The sequence below is a fragment of the Ornithodoros turicata genome, chromosome 2, assembly GCF_037126465.1.
Source record: "Ornithodoros turicata isolate Travis chromosome 2, ASM3712646v1, whole genome shotgun sequence".
NCBI lineage: Eukaryota > Metazoa > Arthropoda > Arachnida > Ixodida > Argasidae > Ornithodoros > Ornithodoros turicata.
The window spans coordinates 63,620,716-63,642,761 of record NC_088202.1 but is presented as its reverse complement, the minus strand read 5'-3'; the positions used below and the strand labels follow the sequence as shown (position 1 = coordinate 63,642,761).

General features: G+C 48.2%; 1 protein-coding gene across 1 annotated transcript in view; it reads left to right on the top strand.

Moving 5' to 3' along the window:
* The first annotated feature begins 7,748 nt into the window (after positions 1–7,748).
* The window catches only part of LOC135383626 (uncharacterized), a 38,087-nt gene continuing 23,789 nt past the window's right edge, over positions 7,749–22,046 (top strand). Inside the window, exons 1-3 of the mRNA XM_064613014.1 lie at positions 7,749–7,823; positions 11,730–11,840; positions 17,792–18,106. Of these exons, the coding sequence (XP_064469084.1) occupies positions 11,730–11,840; positions 17,792–18,106 (426 nt within the window). The 5' untranslated portion in view covers positions 7,749–7,823. The remainder of the gene's footprint in view (positions 7,824–11,729; positions 11,841–17,791; positions 18,107–22,046) is intronic.

The following is a 22,046-nucleotide window of genomic DNA, read 5'->3' as shown; positions in this document are numbered from 1 at the left end:
GGAGCGTGAGATGTCTTCTAAGATCGGCCGTCATTTCACGGGCGTAAACAGGAACTGCCGGTCGTGCGGTAAAATACCCGTTCGCAGGCTACGAGAGGGAGGTGTTTGCGCGTGCAGATCCACAACTAAATAACCGTGCGCCTTCTCCGTCGCCTGGTTATATGCGTCGAGAAAATAGGAGAGCCCCTGTTTCCCGAATACCTGACGTCCGAAGGTTTCGATCTGTTGTACGGACCGCGCGTTCCGGAACAATACGATATAACTGGCGTTCAGCGATATCGTTCGAAAAGCGGCATTGTGATAGAACAAGGCTTGTGTGATCAGGATCACGGACGCATTCTTATGGTGGCTACCACGTACAAACAGCGACTCTACCTCCGATAGAACCCCCTTTTCCGTGATTTGATCGTCAATAAGTATGAGAGTGGGATATCGCTCATCCCAATCTGCGGGTATCCTGTCCATAAACTCCACACCGTCGAAATCCTTTTCCCAGCCGGCTGCATACTTTCGTACGTAGAGTATCTTCTGCGGTGGAATGCTAAATAATTCGGGGTGTCTCATTATATTCTGCGTGAGCACCGTCTTCCCACACATGGACGCGCCGGAGATGAGAATTCGAGCAGGGTGCTGGAACTGCATGCGCATCGTGGACTCGAGCAGACTGTGTACCGAGGTGTGATGCATCTTTATTTTCATCCATAGCTCCTAGAGCGATTGATGATCGTCTCCAGGACTCTTATTTCTTCCTGACATAGTTCCTGAAGCTCGCGCAGTGATTGCTCCCTGTAAGCCGACAGGTACTCGTCCAAGATTTCGCGTATGATTTCCCGCAACTTGCTTGCGGTGATACGGGAGCGCAATATGTGGCAGCACATCTCGACGAAGTTCTCTCGCTCGTGTGACGCCTCGAAGCGGAACCGCGTGGAGTTGATGCACCTGAGTCGCGCCATCTGGTGGCACGAGGTAAGTTTGGTTGTATGAGATAGAGACATTGGGTTAGAACCATCTGAAGCCGCCGCCGCCGCCGCCGCGCACCGTCTGGTGGCAGGCCAATCGGTATAAGTTTGAACATCTGAGATAGGGCCGCAACGGGCCGTCTGGTGGGTGCCGGTGAAGGCAGTGGCGGCGGCCAATCAGATGGGGGGGCTGGGAGAGTGCGCGGACCGGCTTAGAATGGACCAATCAGATGGGTAAGTTTGGACATCTGAGATAGGGCCGCAGCGGGGTCGCTGCCGCCGCGCCTGGACCAATCAGCGGTCGCGCCGGCCAATCAGCGTGAAGCCCGGTGGGGGCGGGGTGGAGTCAAGTAATGAACATAAACGGGCGGGGGCGGAGCTATGGTGAACCAATCAACGCGCGATCAGTAGCGGTGGCCAATCAACGGGCGCGCGGAGCCAAGTAATTAGCATGAAGGGGTGGAGCTACGGTAAACCAACCAATGCTCAGTCAAGGCTTAGCATGAGCCAATCAGCGTGTGAAGTGGGGGCGGAGCCAATTAATTAGCATGAAGGAGCTACGGTCAACCAATCAAAGATCAGTAGGCTTAGCATGGGCCAATCAACGTGTGAAGTGGGCGGAGCTAATGGCGGCCAATCAGATGGCTTTGGATTTGGCTTGTGTTGGCTTAGAACTGGATTGTGTTGGCTTAGAATCGGCCATCTTGGATTAGAAAAAAGATGCCGTTATAGCGCTCGGTTCTTCTGCCGCTCGGTTCTTATGCCGCTCGGTTCTTATGCCGCTCGGTTCTTATGCCGCTCCAAAATTATACAGTCTATGTCTATACTACTTAGCTGTTCATGAGCCCCCGAACAGAAGGAAGAGACTACACAAGGGGGGCTCACCGCAAGAGTTACAGTGAATGAGTAAACGCTAACAACTCTGCAAGGCATTAAATGCAAGTCGACAGCAGAAGGGCTTCGGCGAACATGTACAAACAGTCGCATACCTAGGAGTTTTAGTTTTTGGCATTTCATTCGCCATTAATCGGTGGCTTCTATAGAAGCGTAGGGGATGGGGAAACAAACACAAGATTTTGGAGCACACAGTAAATGGTACTCCATGTTCCTTAGCCATTTTTACTACATGAAGTGCCAGGGAAAAATCAAAGGGGTTGGGACGCTTTCATAGACGTGGTTTGTTACATCATGGGTGCGTCATGCATTGCGCTCCATAATGCTGATCAATCTGTTTTTTTTTTTTTTCATGTGTCATACTTCGTGAGATAAAAGCTCTCGAACAGATGCCTGACTAACGCACGAATGTCAAGGACCTCAGAAATACAGCCAATTCCACTGATAGCCCTGAGGTCTGTGACGTCAGAGCTGCTTGAGCTTTGCTATTCAAGGTGCCCATTTTCTACACTCTATTCCAACGTTGGTTTGTAAAACACACATTGGTACGAAGAAGCTTTTATGTTCATGTGGGATGGTGGTGTTGCAACCCCTTTCACTGGTTTGTGGGGAATGACCTGATTCTGCACCTAAGACTTACCACAGAACACCTGAACTGACACCTGTGTTCTGTCCATCTTGCAGTGTGCTTGTTTACCTGTTGCGAGGGATTATGGGGGGAGTCAGATAGTTTTATGATCTCTGTGTATTCAATAAAATTATGGTATATTCAGTGTTACGTGTAAAATTACAGTATCTGTGGAATGTGTGGAGGTGTGCATTGATTCAAGAAGTAAATCGGCTCCTGAAACCAGCATGCAGATCCAGATGTAATACTGGTGTCTTTCACATATGGAAGCAACTCATCTTCATCTCTTTTCTCTTTTTTTTCTTTCTTTTTTTGTGGTTGATTAATGTGATGACTCATGGCTGCACTGCACTAGTAAACCAGCCGAAATAAGGTGCAAGATATCCCTGATAATTACACTTGCATGGTGTCCTTGTACTGTGCAGTGTATTTTTGTGTTCGTTTATTTTTTCCTTCCTTTCTTTTTCTGTTCAGCTCTCATAAGCCACGTATGCCCTCATGTAAGTATCTTGTTCTTTTATCTGGTGCTTGCTCTCTCGACAGTGTAAAATTTCGGCAAATACGTTCATCGCGAATCTACACTAAGGTTGTCATTCAAGCCTAATTCTTACGTACGTAGTACCTGCAGTGTGTATACGATAACATGGCGTTGCCAAACACAACTCGTTCACCCGGTTATAATGCCAAGAAATGCGATTACTGCTCCTGTAACGTCAAACGCCTGGAACGTATTCGAGAGTGAGAAAGATATGCGCAAGTGATACAGCAGTGGTGAGCCGTAACTATATAAGAGAGTGAAGTTTTCAATTAAGCGATGAATTGACTTACTTTATCAAAGACACCTACAATGCGAATAAAAATATCTTTCGTATGTAGGCGTAGCACAGTTCCGTTGACAATATACGTGACGTTCATTGCATTCTTAGCCAGTCTGCCGCTGGCCGGAACGCGACAGCATAGTTGCACGAATCCTAACTGCACAAGTGGTATCAACAGCGTGTTTTAGCATTGGCAGATCGTCCCAAATATTAAGAAAGCGATGCGATCAAGAAACCTACGTCGATCGAGCAGACGCTCCCTGCCACCATCGCCTGTTTACATTCCCGTATGCTCCGTAGAGAGGGAGGGAAGTCTTGAAGAACACTGATATCACTTACGTCGGCGATATAGACCGCGTGAACAGCTGCCGTCATAAAAATGGCGGCCCCCATGTCTGTTTCGAAATGGTTAATTTACGATTATTTAAAATGTGGGGCTGTTTTGTGGAAATGAAGGGTGCTTTCAGACACAGTTCGATATGGGCTTCCAGAATATTGTTACGGTTTCAAGAAGTCAAGGTATCTCCGGAGCTGACCTTTAAGTGCTCTTCATATAGGCTGGTAAGTACTGGAGACACAAAAAAAACATAGAAATGAGCAATATTTTCTGTGTTCCTGTCATTATATCAGCATGACCTCAAAAGGAGTAAAACAAATGCATGTATTGTTGTACAGACGTATGTTGACACCATATAGCATAAAGCAGAAGCATTGGTGAGGACAGCAGAAAACATGCCATAATCTTGGTGCCCAGCAGGCCCGTCTGTCGTGAAACTGCAGGGACAGAAGGTGATACAGGGAGAACTGGGTCAGCACGCTTACCCCTTCAGGACCATCACCATCACCCTGATAGTGAGGTACACTGACATGAGAAAGTGACATAACCTGAAGTTAACAGTGGCATCACCTTGCATTGCACAACAGGGAATGGTACGGAGGTCTCACCACCCAGCAGATTACGGAGCATCGTGACGTACGACTCCTCCCTTCAGGACAACTTCTAGCTGGGCTTGTGCACCTGCAGTTGACAATGTTCTACAAGTACCATCAGGACCACCAACCCACGTTGCAGGTATGCCCCCCATCGAGTAGCTTTGTTGGCACAGTTACTGCAATTCGTACCTTCCTTTTGTCATCATTCCTATAGGCACGGGTGAGCAATGACTCCATCAGCAGCATGTGATTCAATAAGAGACAGCACTTCAACATCCAAGGAGCACGCTGCAGGAGATGCGGAAAAAGGTGCACAGACTCCAGGCTTGCAACGAAAAACTGCACAAAGATCTACAGCGATGTCAGCAATCAAGAACAATCTGTGAACTCGTGCAGAGTCTGAAAGAACATTGCCGCATTTGCTAACACCTGTGAAGACGCTTTTGAGTACAATGTTGACAGGTTCCTTACCACCCAAGGGGCCTGGTCTAAGCTCTCGGGGAAATCGTAGTTATGGTCAAACGAGACTTTTCAACGTTGTGTTCTCTGACAGTGTATGCTGACTTATTCAGTCCTTTTCTTCGAGTGCGTTTGTTTTGATCCGCGAGGACGCAAAAATGCAGAGCTGAAGTGCATCCAAGAGCAACAGGGCAAGTTGCAAGGCTGAGGTTGTAATTGTTGGACTGCTGTTTGTATATATTTGTTTAACCTCTTTCATAACTTCACTCGGTGCTCGCTCCGATCAAGAAATACTGCGCTCTGGTGTTCCGTAAACTTTTGTCGGGATCTGTACCATGTCATAACAGTGGCATATGTTACATAGTGCACTGTCACAGATTGTGGACCTTGTGTTGCAGTGATGTGTGATCACTGGACAGCTACAGTGGACTAGCTTCTTTGAAAGCTTTCTCGTAATCCAAACTTGAGCAGGGCCCTTATGACATCATAAGTGCACCACACAATGCCTTGTGTTGTGCATTATAGCCTTGTGTATACTACTGATTGCGGATCCTGTAAACGTCAGGCTACCACACAAACATCTCAATGTTCGCACTAGTTGTCATGTTACTATGGGTGATTTGTCATTAAACTTGTTACCAGTGCACTCTTACACGAAGTGTTCTGTGTCTTGTATTTCATTGCTCTCTTCAGTGGGCTACTTCCATGGTCAAACAGGCGATTCATCGGCCTTCAATCAACTGTTCGATGTCGCGATAGAAGTAAAGAAAAACGAAGCGCGTGCGGGGTGAGGGGGAAAGGGAAGGGAAACGGAAGTGCGCGAACACGTGAACCGACGTCGACTGTGACGTCACAATTTTAGTTGTCCGCACAACGGATGGATGGCGCTGTCTGTCAAAAGATGGAGTACATTTGAAGACGCACGGCCTTATGGGAGTGTCGCCACCTTTTTACATATATCTTGTAAAATCTTTCCAAATATGCATGCAGGTATGGGGCGCGAGAGGTCTAAATATGCACAAGGTATGCAGAAATATTATGATGCCACGGGAATGTTGCTCCGGAAGCTTTCAAATTGTCTAAAAAACGTTCTACAAATGAAAGTGCACAGTGCTTATTGACAGTCGGAACGTACGTTTACGCGTGCACATTCAAGCACTCCTAAGTGATCATTGCAATATGCACCATAGCCATACTCAGGTTTTAAGAAGTGCCCACACATACATTGCGTTATACATTTACATGCGTTTTTACGTGGGATGATTCTGTTTTGCCAGTTAAGAAAGTCATGTACCGCGAAAATGTGCACTATGTCGCTAAATGTTATGCCGACGACTTAGCTAGCTACCTAGCCCATCTACGCTCTTCGTTGTGCTGTCTACGCGCCTCGAGAACGGCCGCTCATAAATTGCAGTACTTTGATTCCCTTCTTTTTATCAAGCACAACTTGAACTCGCTGACCACTTGTTGAGCATTCCGTTTTCAGAACTTGATTCCGGATGCTAGTAGTTCTTGCCGAATATCTTGATTACGCAGCATGAATCAACACGGGTTTTGGGCCGATGACCTCCCCTTTTGATGTAACGTGAGCTGTGGGGAAATAAAGGGGACGAAAAATGTTAAGAAACTGTTCGCATGTCGTCGAAATACGACATATTATGCAGCCATATTGGGCCGAAATATGCATTTATATGGTACATGAAACATTTTAAAATTTATTGATATATTGATTGACGAAATTGTGATTGATAATGTGTGGAGAAACGTTTGGATATCAGTTAGAACGTATTTAAAAAGTACGCATTTTTACATGAACTCCCATAACGTAAATATAGAGCCTATACTTCGACCCTTACTCAAGCGGGCAAGAACAGTCGAAATCGACGTCAACACTGCCGCCATTTCCCACCGTTGTGCTCATTTTCAAAGGTGTAGGTAGGAAGTACAACCCACAACAATAGGAGTATGTCGTGCTAACGAGAAGAGAATGTACGTATTCCGCATAAGCAAACTAGCTAGTTACATGTTTTGAAGACTACGAACGAATCGGACGTTTCAAATATGGCAGTCTTATAAAAAGCCAGACAGTAGCAGGAATGCGCGGCCCGTAAAACGGTCGTCGGGGCAACATCGCTTGCGGTGTTGTTTCCGGGAAGATTTTTTCTAAAGTAGCAGGAACCGAACCACGCTCCTCTCTGGCCTGGACGATCTCTGGTCGAGTGCGGTGACCATTACGCTACACTGACATCTGCTTGTCTCTGAGATTCGCTTTCACAGGCGACTGACACTACGGCAGAAGTGAGAGGCACGGTGAGAGGTAGACGCTGCATAACTCAAATGACCAGAGGTAAGGTAAGGGCTTCGGTTGAGATGACGTTTATGTATGACGGAGCACTTATGCTGCTAGTTGAGTTTGAGTTGAGTTTGATTATAGAAAAAAAAAACTGCTGCTGCTGTATGCTGCTAGTCTTTCTTTATAGTTCTCAATGTTTCAATGCCGTTATCACTCTTGATTTGTGACAAGCTCGGAGCATACGCCACTTTGTGATAATTAACGTAACCGCATAAATGTCACAGAAGGGAGTACGCCTCCCGTTTTCAATAAGTTACGGGAATATATGATGTCATTCGGTATGATGGTTGACAAGGGGCGTGTTATGCAGCGAAGTTCTGTTTTAAAACGCCATCCACGTCGATATTGGTCAGCAAATCTTTTTCTTAATCCGGCAATTCAGAAACACCCCTCGAGATCCGAGACCCTGCCAAAAACAATCTCTGGTTACGCTGCTGCTACTGCTTAAAATACTTCAAAGAACTCGATTATATCAAGAAGGCGATTATGTCGAGATATGATCGGGAATTCGGGATATTGGGACACGTGTGACTTACGGGGCAAAAGCTGTAAATGGGTCATACTAAAGGGAGTTGCACCTTTTTTAAAACTATATTTTGATCTAATAGTGTGACTTCAGTATGTGGGCCCGGATTATCGGTGCCTTCTTCGAGGCCCCAAAAACATGCGAAACTCTGCACAGAAGATGAGGTTAAACAGAGAAACGCGCGCAACGCGCACAATCCCTGATCAGCTGCCGGGAAACGGGGCTCTGGACGAGGGGGCCTCTGCTGCCCAAGGTAAGACAGTAGCAAATGATACATGCATATACCTTTCGGCGTAATGGATGGTTAGTACTGACACAGTTACCTTGACAAGGTCGACCACGTCCGCACTCTTTCGAACCCAACAAAGAGAGATAACATATGTCTACAATACGCTCTGCAAGTGGCCAAGCGTTCTGCGCATATCTCCTGTCCCTGTTACTCCACTCGGAAAGCCCCATTGGCTACGGCGGCGCCCTCCCTCTTCCCTCTCACTGTCTTCTCTCATGCGTAGAGACGCTCACAGCGTATTGCCCCGAAACACTGTTGCGTTGACCATTTCTATAGGAGTTGCATTTGCTCGGCATTTTCTCTTAAAGCTGTAGAGTAACTAAAGTACCTGAACGTGGTAACTGCAGCTGTAACAAGTTCATTTCGAAGAGAGTAACTACAACTGTAACTCGGTCACTATTTTTCATGCAGTGTTGCATTGCATTTTTTCCATTGCGAGTTCTGCTTATGTGTATTGATTATAACGTTAATGCTCTTTCATGCTCACTCACTCCCTGCTCAGCCCTCCATATTCCCACTCACGCTCACTCACTCCCTGCTCAGTCCTCCATATTCTCACTCATGGTCAATCACTCCTTGCTCAGCCCTCCATAGGCTAACCCATGCTCACTCACTCCCCACTCAGCTCTCTATATGCTCACTCATGCCCATTCACTCCCTGCTCAGCCCTGCATATTCTAACTCATGTTCACTCACTCCCTGCTCAGCCCTCCATTTTCTCACTCATGCTCACTCACTCTCTGCTCAGCCCTTCGTTTGCTCACTCATGCTTACTCACGCCCTGTTCAGTCCTCCATATTCTCACTCATGCTCACTCACTCCCTGCTCAGCCCTCCATATTCTCACTCATGCTCACTCACTTCCTGCTCAGCCCTCCGTTTGCTCACTCATGCTCAATCACTCCCTGCTCAGCCCTCCATATTCTCGCTCATGCTCACTCACTCCCTGATCAGCCCTTCACATTCTCACTGATGTCCACTCACTCTCTGCTCAGACCTCCGTTTGCTCACTCATGCTCCCTCACCCCTGGTCAGCCCTTCACATTCTCACTCATGCTCACTCACTCCCTGTTCAGCCCTCCATATTCTCACTCATGCTCACTCACTCCCTGCTCAGTCCTCCATGTGCTCACTCATGCTCACTTCCTCCTTGCTCAGCCCTCCATATGCTAACCCATGCTCACTAACTCCCCTCTCAGCTCTCCGTTTGCTCACTCATGCTCAACTCATTCGCCACATTGAGCATGAGTCAGCATGAATGAGCATAGTCATGAGTGAGCTGTGCCGTGGTATGGTGGGGACGGCCAGGTCGTGGCAAGTCGATCGCATTTATCTGGCTTCTTGCAAACTTACGCGTTCATTTGTTGCGCCCACTGACTGTAGTGATATGAAGGCGCTACCATATTACGCCTTCATCTTATGGCACATGTCAAAGGTTTTCATACCTTCGATCATAGGGAAACGAACGACTGATCGTTGCTCCTCCCTGGTGCAAACCTAAAGTGGGCAGCCGTTTTTAACCAGTTGTTGCGTGCTTGCATATGCCGCGTGGAGGTCGCCAAACACGCTATATACAAAGTACAATGCCTGCATTACCAACCGACAACTTATTTTTACTTCAGTGTGCGCTTAGAACAGTACGATGCATTATTACGGATAGCATAATTCATTCGTAGTGCGTAGGGCTATGCGAATGTTCGAATTTTTTGAATACCGGGGCGAATAATTGCATACTTGATTCGAATTCCGAATCGAATATAGACGAGTGGTTCCGAACCTTGCCTCGCAAGCGCAAAAACGTCAGAAACGAGGATGTAAAATAAATAGGGAGCTACTTTTTCGGGTTAAACCCGATTCCGCCCGGTTATTCCCCCCCGAACTGACCTCCGACCAATTCGGGTTGAACCCGATTTCTCCCCGAATTCCAGACACTGTGAAATCCTCAAATGACGTTTCCAGTGAAGACGAACAAAGGTCGCCACGTGTAACAAATGTAAGAATGGGTCACTTACGTTCCCAGCAATACACCCATGTGTGTCAACACTGTCTATGCCTTCGGCGATTACCGCTGGAAGGTCACGATTCCGCAAAAAAACAAGAGAGGTTAGGAAATGACTTAATAGACAAGAGGAGAAACAAAAACACCCCATAACACCCGAAGGCACAATTATCGTCCGATTTCTCCCCGAATTACAGATTTAAAAATAGCGCCCGATTTTTACCCCCCGAATCTGAGAAAGGCATTTAACCCGAAAAAGTCACTCCCTAATTAAATAAAGTGAATTGCTTGATGGGGGGAGGGGGGCGGAGATGATCCGTGTGCGTACGTTACATATGTAGGCTGTGTGTCCTCATACGTATAAGTGTTTTTTACGTATGTGTTCTGTTCGGTTATATAACTATTTGCTTCGTATTCGCTTCGGTTTTAAAATTGCTATTCGCGCAGCCCCATACCTAATAGTTTATTAATTCTCATCTGTTGCGCCTATGAAATTCTATCTCCGATTCAGTTGCTCATACTTTTTTTTTCCTCTTCCTGAAAATTTGACGCTTCTGTGTTTGGATCAGGAATTACTGGCGGATAACATTGGCGGATGACTAGACAGCGCAAGTTACTAATAAACGTTAAATTCTTGTTCTTCACAAACTTGAATATGAAATAATGAGAACTGAACGTGCACCTAAAGATGGTGTCCGCGAGGAATGCGAAATTATAAAGTTAAAGTGATATCCACTTGGAGATGCTTTCCAAGAAGAAAACACGAAAAAAGCTTCGCAGAATTCGTTGATGTTTTTTCGTAAGGCGTTAAAGACATCGAACTCGAAACCAACTGCCTCCTTCCGGTTGAAACGACCCTTCCTTGCTTCGCCTCTTTTGATCATGTAATTGGCATTGCCCTGGAGATTGCCCCCAAGCGCAAAATGATAGAAACAGTGGTGTCCTTGCGGTCGATCTTGTGGTACAATTACAGCTTCGGAGTACAGAGGTCGCTTTCGCGGCTACTACTTATACTACGTACATGCAGCGCTTTCTGGTCTGAAACCCTCCTTCCTTAGTTCTCTACACGCCCATATACTCGTACTTCAACAGTAAGTCAAGAAATAGTATTGTTCAGCTTACCCCCTACAGGACCTCTATTTCAGAAACCGTCCAAAAAAAATGACGCATATATACTAGGAGAATAACTCCGCCGGCATCTCGGCAAGAGAGCTGCCTTACTGTCAAACGAATTGCAAGACGGTCAATTAAATAAACTCCAAAAATCTTTTTTCCGCCTATGAACTTTTCAACGCACGCAGCAACAGCGCAACGGACTTGGCAGTAGTTCGTTGCTTTCCATCCAACTGTCTTCTTTACTCCCTGTGTAACAAAACCGCTCGCCTGATACAAGCCTTTCGTAACTCAGCTACATGACTTGTCGAATACAATGTCTACCAATCTCGTAGCTTATGCCACCGTTATTAAACGGAAGCTACACTGTGCCTCAAGTCGGGTTTATCTGTGCACAGCCGTTTATTGGGATAGTTTGGCCATTGGGAGGAGGGAGGAGCCTGCTTGAAAGCGTGTCATTTTAAGTCACGCGAAGGGCGGCGCCAAGGCCAGAGCGGCCATTTTGGAGCCGAGCTGCTGTCTTGAAACATCCCCGTGCCTTTAATTCCGCCATTTTAGAGCGGACGTATAGCGTTGAAATCTCCCTGTGCCGTTGCGGCTCGCCTTTCGTTCCGACCAAATGGGCGGAGCCAGGACGTATCAGACCTCACGCCGAGCCCCCATCTCCGGGCGGCAAAGGACCAAATAATGGTCAAACTCTGCCCATAAACGGCTCTGTATACCTGCTTATGTGAGCGCACCGTGTGTCGGATGTTTCAGATGGGGTTCCGTTGGGCATGCGTGGCTCTGCTATTTAACATCTGCATCCTGCAAGCATGCCTCGCAGGACGCGCGGTGCACGGTGCAGGCAGAAAGACACGCCAAATCCAGGTAAGGCTTTGATTTTGTGCATCCACTCTACAAATCTCCTGATGTGTTAGTGAAGAATGCATTCTCAGGGAAATTTTCTTGCATCTATTGAAAGAACATTGAAAAATATTTTCGCTGTTCGGAGCGGGACCCCCGTTCATTAGATATACTGAATTACTTACCGCCCAGAGCACGGAAGACAGGAGGTGAAACTCTACTCTCTCCTGTGACCAGATTTTTTTTATTCTGTGTTGGCGCCGCGAAGCAACTGTGGCAATGAGCGGCGTACAGACGTGGACAGATGGAGAAAGGTACACCAGGAAGGAGTGGGGGACAGGGGGTTAGTATGCGTCCTGGACCGACTCCGGGGGAACTGTGCCGAGATTCGTCTGGAAACTCTTCGGAAAACCCAGGAAAAACCTCGGACAGCCCAGCCGGTGCCGGGATTCGAACACATGTTACCTCCCAGTTGGGGCGTGGAAAGCGATCATCCTAACCACTATACTACGGGAGCTGGTCGCGACCAGATAGAGAGGACTAAGGCTCCTGAATGAAGGCGTTAGACAAAGGGGCTTTACGTGGGACCAGTGCCGTGTCTTAAAATGGAGTCTGGCCATTAATGGCACCTGCATATACCTGAGACTCCTCCCACTTTTTGAGGTATCTAGTTAATCGCAAGTCGAAATACAGTTCCCTATTATTGCAGGCTATCCAGTACTTATACTTCACCCTTACTTACTGGGTGCCACCATTTTGGAGAAACTGGAATGATTGGATTGAAACGGATACCACTGGTGACAGACCAAAACGACCGATTTTGCGCCCTCTTTTATCAACCCCATCTGTATGGCGTTGGGAAGACCCACAACCGCAGAAATGGTTGCTGGCAGACGTGATTGGCCAGGAGAGCGGAAGAACTGCTTCTTCGTAGCAGACGGACTGACGAGACTGGGAGGTACCCGGGTACGAATCCCGGTGCCGGCTGTACTGTCTGGGGTTTTCCTGGGTTTTCCTCAGACGCTGTCAGACATACGTCGGCACAGTTCCATTAGAAGTCAACCCAGGACGCACATTTCTCCAGGGCGTTAGCCGTGACGTTGCCCACCTCTGTGAGGCCGACAACGACAAGCTCTTTCACCACTACCACCACCACCATCGTAGCAGACGGCTGCCGGTATGAACTTTTAAATTACGTAACGTAAGTAGATTGAATCAAAGAAACGCAAAGATGTATGCATCAATAAAATTCGATGATCTTACGCATCAGGAGCGTCTTTCTTGCTATTTTCTTGGGATCGCGGTCTTAACTATAGTTAAGACCCTATAGTTAATGTAACTATAGTTAAGCGACGTTTCGTCGCTAACGTTAGGCCTACATGTAGGCCTAACGTTAGCGACGAAACTTCTCATTTTCGTGTAAATAACGATGGCGGAGCGAAAGTTGAAGCTGATTTTGCAGATGCGTACATGAGGATATGTACTTACAGTATGAAGTGAATGTAGTCTGTGAAAATTTTTTGTCACGAAATCTCCGCTTCGCCGTTCCAAGCACGATACTCCATTTTGGAGAAATTTTTGTGTCATGGCGGTCCCCATGGAAAACAGAAACCAATGAAATGCTCCCAAGTTTGGTTGACAGGTCAAGCCTCTTTTTTAGGCTCCTCCTAATGGCCAGACTCCCTTGTAATACACGGCACTCAGAGCCGTATATTAAAAGGGAGTCTGGCCATTGGGAGGAGTCACAAAAAGAGGCTCGACCTGTCAATCATAGTTTCGTTCCTCTGATTGGTTTGCTTTTTACCAAGGGGATCGCCATGACACCATACTGCCACCCAAAATGGCGACGAAAACAAACACAGTGAAGCGGGGATTTCGTGACAAAAAATTTTCACAGACTAACCTGATTTTACGCTGCAAATGTACATCCTAATATAAATTTCTTGGAAATCAGTTTCAACTTATGCTCATCCATCGATATCCAACTGAAAATAATACGTTTTGTCGCCGGTGTTAGGCCTAGTGAACACGGCGATCACAACGAAAACATAACAAAAACAGCGCTGTGCTGTACAATCTTATATTTAACTGCTGGATTTCATGGATATGAATACTCTTGCCTCTTATATTCCAACTATTCATGTAGATTTGATTAAAAATCCTACCGACAACAGAGTGTGTCCCAGCAGGTGGTTCTGCCGGCAACGGTACAACGACGGAAGCAGACGACAATTGCCGACGTGCCTTACGCTCCCTAGGTGGCGCTCATCAAAATTGGCACCAAAAATCCACCAATTTTGCAGATTGCGAGAGCTATCCATTTCAATCCCATCCAATCCACTTGCCACCCAAAATGGCGCTGCCCATGTTGGATAAGGGGGCAAATAGTGAGGATAGGCTGATTGATAGCGCCCCATATTTCAAGACTTCATTGGTCGGAAAGCTGAAAAAGTGGGCGGAGCTTCAGGTATAGGCATGACCCATTAATGGCCAGACTCCCTTTTAATATACGGCTCTGACGGCACTGAGGAGGACGCGCCATCTGTAGGGCGGAGCGGGAAAATCTTGTTGTCACGTGTCGCGTTTTTCGCCAAATCGACGCCGCACAGCGGTGAAACTCCGGATTAGTCGATCCAGATACACACGATCGACCCCGCGTTCTATTGCGGAGAAGTTGCTCCTTTTCGCATGGGTCGCTGACCTGCACCTGTATTTTGCTGTTGAAATCATGGATGAAGGAAATAGTGCGGAGAACGACCAGCAAATTAAACCAAACTACTTTTGTTCTGTGCCGCAATGCGACTCTGCGCGCCGCGGGGACAGCAGTTTGTCTTTCCGCGTTTTCTTTCCACACATGAAATACCGCCTACTTTGACGCATCCTCGGAAGAGATGGATTGAGCGACTCGAAATCAGCAAACCTGTTCCATCAGCAATGGTTGTGTGTGTATGGCAGAGCTCTTTGGGGCGGTACTGCCTACATATCTGATGAACGTTCTTATTTTTCTTCTTCTGAAGCACACTTCTGTGCAACTCACGTCAGGAATGGAAGCAAAACCTTGTCTAGGCAAAACAGAACAATTGTTCTCAAACTTGTTTTGTAACTGTGCATTTGAATCAGCGCGTCAAATCACTTGGGGAAATTATTCAGAAAGAATGCGACGTTTCGTTAAGGTTTCCCAAAAACATGCTCACCAGTGACACACGGGTGTGGCAACATTACCCTGTAGATTCAGGACTACATTCCTACACGCGCTACATACTTAGAAGGTCTTATCTGTAAGAGAGCATCAGCACAGATATCGTGTGCTTGCATGCCTCTGACATTCCTGCAGCGGAGGACACCCGCTGCTTGCTATTTCGGCCTCGCAACCGGTAACAGTGAAATTCACCTTCACGAAGTGTGTTTAATCAAACACACCGGAACTTCGCAAATCGAGTGGTGTTCAAGTCAAACCGGGACCTTTCATTTTTCGCAAAAGTAAAATGAACTTACAGGCCAGAAATAAGTTTTATTTTTAAACGTAATCTCCAGCTGCACTAATGCACTTGTCCCAGCGTTTAACGAGGGCTTGGATGGCAGCAGCGTAGAAATCCTTACCGGCGAGTAGCAGCCATGATCGGACAGCATTCTTGACCTCGTCGTCGCAGCTGAAGTGGCGACCCCCAAGGAACGCCGTCAGTGGCCCGAAGAGGTGGAAATTGCTGGGGGCGAGGTCTGGTCTGTAAGGGGGATGTGGCAACAACTAACAGCCAAGTTCCTGTAAGGTGCGTGTCGTGAGATGCGCGGTATGCGGGCGTGCATTGTCCTGTAGGAGGAGGACTCCTTTGCTGATGAGGCCCGGCGCTTTTGCTTCAGCGCCTTATGCACATCCCTGAGAACCTGGCAGTAATATGTACTATTGATGGTGGTACCCCTGGCAGAAAATCAACATGAACAACGCCAGCCTTGTCCCAGAAAACCGTGGCCATGGCCTTGCCCGCAGATGGGGTTCTTGGGAACTTCTTGGGAGCTGGCGAGCCCGGATGCTTCCACTGTTTTGATGCGCGTTTAGACTCAGGAGTGAAATGGTGCACCCACGTTTCATCGCACGTGATGGTCCGATCAAGGAACGGCTGTCCTTCAGTGTCGAAACGGTACCTTAGCTCTTGGGAGATTTCCAGGCTTCTCTACCTGTCAAACACGGAGAGCTGCCTCGGGACCCAGCTGGCACTAACTTTCCGAAACTGGAGGTGTTCATGAATGATAGTGTTCAACGTTCCCACAGAAAGGTCCGTCTTTCGAGCCAGTTCGAGACATGTTATCCGTCGGTCCTTGAGGATCAGGCGCTCCACAAGTTGGATCTTCTCAGGAACTCTGACACTGGGCTTTGAGCCGCCCGGGCCGGGATCGTCCTGCGCTGATGTACGGCCGTCTCGGAACCGTTTCCGCCACTCAAACGCTTTGCTGCGGCTTGGTGTATCGTGGCCATACTGAGCCTGAAGTCTTCTGTAAATTTCAGATTACTTCACGCCTTCATTCACGAGAAACTTCATGCCAATTCGCTGTTCGATGAGCGCGCTCACCTCGTTGTTGGCCATCTTGTCCAGCACGTGTCTTCTGTTTTGCACAAACTTTGGACCACCAAGTGGTGAACGCGGAGGCCTTTCGCGTGTGAAAATGACGAAAAAGAAGTAGCGCGAGCCATTTGTACACTCAGGAGACAGAAAGTCCTGGTTTGGCTTGAACACCCCTCGTAATACGCTACAACTATAGCCTTCTTCTCTTTGGACAACTCGGTTACGCCTGCCAGAAGTATATGAGCAGCGTTAATACACGTTCGCCTTCAACGCATCGAGAATCAACATTGCAGTTCAGAAATCTCAAAATCGAAACTAAGCGACAACCTGGTTACGTCCGCCATGTTGGAGGTTAGATGCACCACCTACAGGTCGCGCAAAACGCGGCATGCGCGCCCGTCGCCGTGCCGCGTCGTCTGCTCATTTGAGCCAGCAGAGCGGCCTTGTTTCTCGTTGAATGCGTAAAACAAAGCTCGTCATGCAGCTCACACCTCGAAATATGTTGTAAAATGCAACCATCAAACACATTTCTCACTAGATTTATATCTGTTAATCACGATGGAAGCTGCCGTAAAGCTCAAAAAGTGCATGGTTTTCCGATACGTTTCATTGCGAAAGCCCGACGCTTTCGTCGCGAGTTTCACCTCTGTCTTTCTTGCTCCGTGGCCTAGAGCGATGGACGCGACGCTGTGCTTATGCTACACATTGGCCTGAAGTGCGTTTCTCTTTCTTAAATTCCATGCACAGACGACAACCGTCCAATACCAATACACAAAGTACGATCGGAGTGAATTTGGAGTTCACGTGGTCCGATCGTGCGGTGACCCTCTTGCCTTACAGTAAGCAATGTCTTCCCACGGCCGTTTGTGTTCCCATTGTGAATTCCCTCTCGAGTTCCCCTTGCGTTCCCTTTCCTACACGCTAAAAACAGAACTTCACCGCATAGCATGCTGTGCCCCAACTATTGCCACGAATGATGGGGTCGTAGCTTCTTATTCAAAGAGGAGGCCTTCGCCTTTCTGGGGTGATTATACCATATATCTAAATTGCCGCAAAAAGGCGTACGTCCCCCTGTCTCTTCGAATCGGCACCCTGCGATACAGATGCGATAACTTTATCATTCGGTTTGTGCACAGCATGCTACGCGGTGAAGTTCTGTTTTAGAGTGTACGCGTACTTGTGTCATTGACAGGATATTCGGCGACGTCAGAGCTCAGTGGATGTATGTCTACTAAGAGCTGATTCAGTACGTGCATTCTATATTTCCCTGCGAAATTGATTTGGCTTCTGTCGACAGTGTTGTCGTACAGATACTCATTGAATGCATTCTGCACAGGATACGCCTGCTTAGTAGCGTGGCAGTAGCGCTGCAAGCTTTTATTCTTCAGATTGCTTCATGTGTCTCCACCTTCGAAGGCAGTGCCCCATGTCGTCAGGAAACGGAACCTCCACGTCAGCCTCGTTATCGGGCCCCAGACGGATTACGAGAAACAGCTCAAGATCGCGGGCTACCATACCAAAGTACCCGAGCCACCCATAAGTGAGAAGCATACCGAAAAGGACTCCTTTGAAGACGACGATAGCGAGGTAGACGACACTTTGGAAGGGGTCAATACAAATCAGAAAACCACCCGTTTCTGGAGACATCGAGGTGCGTTCGGTGAAGGAATGCTCACTCGGAAGAGGCTCATCACATTTCCAACGCCTCATACTCACGACCCAATGCTTGAAGTAAGTTTCAAATTATTCGGTAGGAATGAGGTCAAACAGATAAATACCTGCTTTACCTTCACAGTGACCTCAGCTACTTGCATTATAATTGCGAGGACGTTTCAAGGAGATGTTGTTCTTCGTACTTAGCACTATTACCAAGCAACAGCAACTACAGCCTCAATCATATATGTGTAACGTGCGAGCTGTTACGTCGCTAAACGAGCACATGGTCACACAGCGACAGTCACAAACAACATGTAGTTCACCGCACTATATAGGTGACGATTCTCTCTACAACGCGGAGCAACAAATCAGCGTGGAGTGTATATACATTCCCCAAATGAAAGCAGAACCCCATGCATGTGATCTTTGTTTACCCCATCTTCGTAAAGGTAACATGAGCATAACCACGCTGATTTCTTGCCCTGCTTTGTAGAGACTAATACCCGTGCTACACGGGCAGAAAAAATGACAGCGTGGAATATCAGTCGGGTCCCGAATGCCGTTTCTTGCGATAGTCGTGCTGCACGTCAGATTGGGATGACAGTAAACGCTCCATTTTTGATTCAGTCTTGTTATGTTTCATAGCTAAAATACGTATAATACCGGCAGCCTCTTCCAACGAGCGGTTCTGCGAGCCAATCAGTACTGCTAGCATGCACTTCTGTTGTTCTGCGCCTTCTCGACATGCCCTTCTCCATCCAGATGGCGCCGATAAAAGTGTACTCAAAATCCATTATGTCGGTAGGTAAGAGGACGTAATTCATTGGTGTAAGGACGTAATTCATTGATGGATATAAGGGAGTCTTTTTGCGCTTCACCAAGACCAGCTGCTCCAAAAATATGTAAACCGAAACCAATTAATTATTGCAACAAATGACCGCTTCGGTGGCAGATTTTTCTCTAAAGGGAGTGCACTGAAGGTCCCAAAAGGGGTAGTACGCATTTTAATGCCGACGATGCCCAGCTTTAGAATTTGTTTTTAACCAAACTTATTTGATTTTTATTTAAGTAATAAGCGCCTCCCACTCATTCACACGGTGCACAGCTGGTAGGTGGTATCGGACAGATACTTGTAAATGAAAGTTCTTTGATTGGTGCACCCGCTCGCGAATTATTTAGCACGGGGATTTAACTGAAACACCCTGTATAGCTTGGATAGCCTGGGATTAATAGCGAACACTATTTTGGCTCGTGATTGGCCAGAGAGCACAAAAAGTGGGTGGAGCTCAGGTATGGTCAGGTGCCATTAATGGCCAGACTCCCCTTGGCATATACGGCACTGAAAGCAAATGTGCAAAAAACCAATCGTTGACAACGCCAGGCATTTTGCCAACAATAATGCTTGTTTTCGTATAATTTATAAAATATTTGCACGGTGCGCAGTACAGAGTCGCTTTATGGAAGTTTTAAATTGCTCTTGTGCTCAGACACTGGGAGCGATGGTTCGCATTTCATGGGCGAATGAGTTATGGCGATCTCGTTACGCGGAAAATGTCATTCACACGAATGCCATTAAATATCTCCGTATAGCACGGCACGAATGACAGTAAGACTTACAGGGGCACTAAAATGCCGACACAAGTTCATTCCAAATTACGCTACACGCTATGTTTTTCCTTTTTGTGTTTTTTTATTCCGTTACGAAGCTATAATCAGAATTATACCGGACTTCTTCTTGCCTCGTCACTAAGCATTGAGCGGCGCTTGCGCTCGTGCACGCAGTGATGTTTTTAGTCCATGCTCTGCGTGCACGCACGTGCCACGCCATGGAGCAGTTCCGGCGAAAAGCATAGTGCGACTTACGAAGCAGACCAGTGTCACTGTCCGCACGACGTGAATATAATTGTCACAAGAAGATCCGTGATTGCTGTTGGAGCCTACAATTCAATAAATTGATATAGGGACTGTGCGACTGTGCTGGCTTGCACTGTGGCCTCCACAGGTGGCGCTGTCACCGTGGAACATTGATGTTTCGCCGAGACACACTGTTGGTGCCGCCCCGAGATCGTGTCACTTACCTGCGCCGCGCCAGTGAGTCCCAAGCAGGACGAAACGCCCGTCCGCGGATGGGAGTGCACGATCGACTCGTACACATATTATCCACGTGCAGTCACAGAGCTCCGGCTATTTTTCACTTGTATATGTACTTGCTGGCTGCACTATGGCCTCCACAGGTGGCGCTGTCACCGTGGAACATTGATGTTTCGCCGAGACACACTGTTGGTGCCGCCCCGAGATCGTGTCACTTACCTGCGCCGCGCCAGTGAGTCCCAAGCAGGACGAAACGCCCGTCCGCGGATGGGAGTGCACGATCGACTCGTACACATATTATCCACCTGCAGTCACAGAGCTCCGGCTATTTTTCACTTGTATATGTACTTGCTGGCTGCACTGTGGCCTCCACAGGTGGCGCTGTCACCGTGGAACATTGATGTCTTGCCGAGACACACTGTTGGTGCCGCCCCGAGATCGTGTCACTTACCTGCGCCGCGCCAGTGAGTCCCAAGCAGGACGAAACGCCCGTCCGCGGATGGGAGTGCACGATCGACTCGTACACATATTATCCACGTGCAGTCACAGAGCTCCGGCTATTTTTCACTTGTATATGTACTTGCTGGCTGCACTGTGGCCTCCACAGGTGGCTCTGTCACCGTGGAACATTGATGTCTTGCCGAGACACACTGTTGGTGCCGCCCCGAGATCGTGTCACTTAACCTGCGCCGCGCCAGTGAGTCCCAAGCAGGACGAAACGCCCGTCCGCGGATGGGAGTGCACGATCGACTCGTACACATATTATCCACGTGCAGTCACAGAGCTCCGGCTATTTTTCACTTGTATATGTACTTGCTGGCTGCACTGTGGCCTCCACAGGTGGCGCTGTCACCGTGGAACATTGATGTCTTGCCGAGATACACTGTTGGTGCCGCCCCGAGATCGTGTCACTTACCTGCGCCGCGCCAGTGAGTCCCAAGCAGGACGAAACGCCCGTCCGCGGATGGGAGTGCACGATCGACTCGTACACATATTATCCACGTGCAGTTACAGAGCTCCGGTTATTTTTCACTTGTATATGTACTTGCTGGCTGCACTGTGGCCTTCACAAGTGGCGCGCTGTCACCGTGGAACATTGATGTTTCGCCGAGACACACTGTTGGTGCCGCCCCGAGATCGTGTCACTTACCTGCGCCGCGCCAGTGAGTCCCAAGCAGGACGAAACGCCCGTCCGCGGATGGGAGTGCACGATCGACTCGTACTCATATTATCCACGTGCAGTCACAGAGCTCCGGCTCTTTTTCACTTGTATATGTACTTGCTGGCTGCACTGTGGCCTCCACAGGTGGCGCTGTCACCGTGGAACATTGATGTCTTGCCGAGGCACACTGTTGGTGCCGCCCCGAGATCGTGTCACTTACCTGCGCCGCGCCAGTGAGTCCCAAGCAGGACGAAACGCCCGTCCGCGGATGGGAGTGCACGATCGAGTCGTGCACATATTATTCACGTGCAATCACAGAGCTCCGGCGATTTTTCACTTGTATATGTACTTGCTGGCTGCACTGTGGCCTCCACAGGTGGCGCTGTCACCGTGGAACATTGATGTCTTGCCGAGACACACTGTTGGTGCCGCCACGAGATCGTGACACTTACCTGCGCCGCGCCAGTGAGTCCCAAGCAGGACGAAACGCCCGTCCGCGGATGGGAGTGCACGATCGACTCGTACACATGTTATCCACGTGCAGTCACAGAGCTCCGGCTATTTTTCACTTGTATATGTACGTGCTGGCTGCACTGTGGCCTCCACAGGTGGCTCTGTCACCGTGGAACATTGATGTCTTGCCGAGACACACTGTTGGTGCCGCCCCGAGATCGTGTCACTTACCTGCGCCGCGCCAGTGAGTCCCAAGCAGGACGAAACGCCCGTCCGCGGATGGGAGTGCACGATCGACTCGTACACATA